Genomic DNA, 4,454 nt, shown 5'->3' on the forward strand with positions numbered 1-4,454 from the left:
TAGCAAGAACAACATAAGGTACAAGATATGGATTTCTTTGGATAACATGACTAAATCACTATGAAATTAATAAAATATATCAAATTTGAGGTGGGATTCCCCTCTGTATGCTGTGAATATGTTTTATTACCATTGTTTAATAACAAAAAAGCTGTTTTGTCCTATGGCAGGGTAGAATAGAGCTAGGTGGGAAAACTAAACTGAACAAAGGAAGAAAGAAGGCAGAGTCAGGCAGTTGCCATGTAGCCCCTGGAAGAGAAAGGCACCAGAACCTTACTGGAAGGCCATACCTTCATGGTGATTAATAGAAATGGGTTAATTTAAGATGTAAGAGTAGCTAGAAATCTATCTGAGCCTTCAGGGAAACACTGTTGAAATTAATACAGTTTCTGTGTGATTATTCATTCTGGGCAGCCAGGAAAACAATGTTCAGTCTCCTTTTACATAAATTCATCTGTGTGTTTCCCATCACGGTGATAGTAAAATCAGTATTATAAAATATAATTAAGACCATTATCTCTATGCTGCAGACATGACTCAGTAGTTGAGAGCACTAGCTTGTCTTCTAGAGGACCCAGGTTCAATTCCTAGCAACCACACTTTAGTTCAGAGCAACCTCTCTAACTCCAGTCAGTCACAGGGCATTTGATCCCTTTACAAGCACAAGATATGTATTGCTACAAGCACATAATGCAGGTAAATTATCCATACACAATACAAATATAGAAAATTTTAAAAATCCCTTCAAAAGAGAGGAAAAGTGGAGAATAAAGTTTCACATATCACTGTAGTTTACTGAGATCTCTCTCTCTCAGCTCAAGGCTGTGAGTTACTAGCAAGACTGTGCGAGAATAAACACACGCTTAAAATGCTTTGTGAGTTTTTTTTTGTCTTCCTTAAGATATTATAAAACTGAGAGCGAATTCACATTCATTGAACAGATAAAGGAGAGAGACATTTTCTCAATTTCTCCCACTGAGCATGCCAACACTCAGGCAGAAGTCCATTCCTGTGAACCAACACAAGCGGGCTAAAAGTTGCATAACCAAGTGTTATAAATTCTTGAAAATTTACCATCAAGGAATTGTTCACTAAAGAGAGACTTACAAAAAGAGAAAAAGCACAGTCAGTCCAATAGAAGAAAACAAAACAGAGCATCAGAAGGAGGACACTCTGAGCAGCTCTCAGCTCAGGGGGAGTTCTGTAGAGAAGCTTGGAGTTTTGGAGGTAGAGGACATGCTGGTGGTGCTTGTGGAGAAGAAATAAGATGTACCCACTGGCGCCTCCCATGGCTCCCTGAAACACAGCATCTCTCAAGACCATAAAGGGAAGAACAATCCATTTTGTATTCTTACTTTCTAGCATAAAATAACAATAGTCATCTTTATTCTTATGCTGTGATATATTCAGGCTTGTACTTGTGATGGAATGGATTAGGTTCATAGCTAATAAAGCGTTGAGTATCCAAAAGAAAGAAAAGAATGGAAGGATGTGCCATGCAGACTGTGGTCTGAGCCTCCTCCACCCAGATGCTCTGGGACTGATGATGATGGCCTGGACCACAGTGAGGAGACTGCTGGTGCAGATGGAGACCCCACGGGCCACCCTCTCCAAGTAAACAATGATCTTACATCCTAAGTCATCTAGGTAGTTTATTAAACCAAAAACTGCTATTGTCTTTGGCAACCCTTTTGCAAGAAGGATTATGCTGTTTGCAAAAGCCAAGTGGATGACAATAAGGTGTATGGCTTTCTTCTCAGTGCCTCTCACCCAGCTGCACATATAATTAACAGAAACAGAAATGTTTCCGAGAGTGCCAAACACAGTCATGAAGAAGAAAACTGTTTGCTTAATAAATTTCAGAAGCATTTCTTCCTTTCTGGGTAGAAAATCTTGTATTCAGGATACAAAGAGCTTTCCAAGAAGACATCAGTAATGCTTGATATTTATCTGAAAAACATTTTGCATAATAGCATTTTCTGGTGTATGAGAGTCAGTGGTGGACACATGTGCTGTTGTAGACTGAGTCCCTGAGCTCCTCCTCTTCCCTGTAGACTCTGAGTTATGTGTGAGCTCTGATAGGTAACTTCCAGTTTGGTAACTGGAATGAAACCCTAAGGTTTTAAAGGAGATATGTTTGAACTCTATATTAGCAAAATTGACTTGGTAAAATGTGTATTTGGTGTGTGTGTGTGTGTGTGTGTGTGTGTGTGTGTGTCTGTCTGTCTGTCTGTCTGTCTGTCTATGTACATGCATGGATTAACAAGTTAACTCTCAGCACAACTGAACTGAACTGCAAATTTCCCCAACCAAACTTCTTTCTTTTCTCCCTATTTCATATTTCCTCACCCAATTTCCAAAGGCACAGGCTCCTTTCTTATTTGCATCTTAATTGGTGTAACTATTTCTAGATTTCCATTTGACTTCAAAGCTTTATAAGCTCAATTTCTAAATCCTAATATTTTTAAAGTTTTTATGTTGACCATTCTGTGATTTCACTCAATATGTATAATTGCGGGTTGTTTTCAAAACATAGTTCTCAATGTCAAGTTCAGTTGCACAACTTCTTTAGATAGAATGCTACAGTTAAAGCTGAATTATTAAACCACAACCTGAAAATTTTCATGTAACAGCCAGGCTGCAGCTAGCGATGGTGTCTAGCAGAACCTTGTATTGCTTCCTAGAACCGAGGGTAGCAGAGAAATGTGATCCTAGCAAATGACCGAAGGCATCTGTAGCCACATAAGGGAACATGGAACAGCTCTGAACCAGGGGATCCTGATGAGGTAAACCTACATGGGATTAATGAGGGAGTATATACTGCCATGAGATGAGTGCCTTTTGAGTCATGAGTTCTCAATGTCAACTGCATGTAGCGCAGTAAGTAGGGGCAACGGTGTGAGCAGGGGTTCCACTATGTAAGAGGTCGTGGTGTCATTTGCTTCTGTGGGGACTTTTGAGCAGCAATTATGTGTGTTGGTTTTGCAGCCTGCTTTTCTTCCAACCTGTTTGTCAGGCAGACTGTTTTTTTATACACCAGTCTGAGCTGATTCCAGAACTTGGACTCAGATAGGATGCTATTCTTCAAGTTCTAGAGCTCATTTCTCAGGGATTTGCGGTAAGCTTTGGGCACCTTTTCTAGATAAAATCTCTTAACAAAAATTTGCCTCAGAAACAGAGATCCCAGAGGAAATTTTCCCTTAACCTTTGTTTACAGAGGTCAGCAATCATTGATGGGTTTGATCCTTTTTCCTCCCAGGCCCCTAAGACATAGACATGTATAATTAAAATACATGTGCCAAAGACAGCTAAGCCTGGGATATAGGAACGTGCTCAGCTAAGGCAGATATGATCATCTATCCTGCTGCAAAATTACATGCTTTATTAAAATTAATAGAAAAGGAAGGAATTGTGGAGGCTCAAAAATGTGATCCCATTTCCACCTTGTCTCGCAGTCAGAGAGTTGGAGTTTGCTCAAATGATCAAGCTTAGCTGCACATCTCAACTCAGGATGTGATTGCTTGGTTCCTTTAACATTGAAAGAGCTCATTCAAGTAGGTCTATGTCACCCTGACAGATGTTCAAGAAATGCAAATGGACTTCTGCTCCTTCTTTTGTAACTATGAAGTCACCTGGGGAGTGGTTGCCTTCAGCATCCATGGTCTAGAACAGCTTACTGCTTAAACAACAAAAGGCTAATTATTTGATATCTCAGAGTGATAAAGCAATTGACTGAGTTGTCCTACATATCATGTTAATAAAGTCTTTTGTTAACCTCTCTCTCCCCACCCTCCATCCCGTCTCCTGTTTACTTTGGGTATAAAAGCTATGGAAAAATAAATGCAGGCGATTTTCAGTACTCACAGGAATGCACTCCCAATACTTTCTATGGTTTCTGTTCTGTTATTTTTTATGAGTCTCCATATTCTACTTATATTTCTAAATTCCCACATTCCTAACCTGGCAAGAGGTATTTTTGTTGAGGATGGTCCTTGGCAGCACATTAGCATTCACTGACATATTTAGACTAAAAGATTGAGTGTTTCAGGAACTAACTCCCAAGTTCCTGAAATAAGTTACATCTACCAATCCTGGTTTTCTCTAAAGGAAACTAGCAAGCATACCAAACTAAAAAGATGGTTGTTTTTTGTTCTTAGCATGGGATAAACATAAGATGAGCTGTTTCAGGGTGTATCCATTCACAGCCTGGATTCTAAATAGCAGTTTTCAAGGTGGTAACGATAATTGTTACACTGAGTGTTGTATTCTTCACCAGCATGGCATATAATGACTGAATTTAAGACAAGATTTATAATAGTATGTGAAAAAATTAGAGCCTTTAAAGACAGATACAGACAGAAAACTGTCAAACTGGGAGTTAGAAGGATATTATAAACTATGCCAATATTAGAAAAGTGAAAATGCATCAAAAGAGAAAAGTGCAACTGGTACAC

General features: G+C 39.1%; 1 protein-coding gene across 1 annotated transcript; it reads right to left on the minus strand.

Moving 5' to 3' along the window:
• Window positions 1-300: 300 nt before the first annotated feature.
• On the minus strand, window positions 301-2,083 carry LOC126501758 (vomeronasal type-1 receptor 4-like). Its single transcript, XM_050142609.1, has one exon. The coding sequence runs from the start codon at window positions 1,867-1,869 to the stop codon at window positions 931-933; it is 939 nt and encodes a 312-aa protein (XP_049998566.1). The 5' UTR covers window positions 1,870-2,083; the 3' UTR covers window positions 301-930.
• Window positions 2,084-4,454: the final 2,371 nt, after the last annotated feature.

This window comes from Alexandromys fortis, unplaced genomic scaffold (genome assembly GCF_014885135.2).
Source record: "Alexandromys fortis isolate MF-2015 unplaced genomic scaffold, M_Fortis_MF-2015_v1.1 scaffold_5, whole genome shotgun sequence".
Lineage (NCBI taxonomy): Eukaryota > Metazoa > Chordata > Mammalia > Rodentia > Cricetidae > Alexandromys > Alexandromys fortis.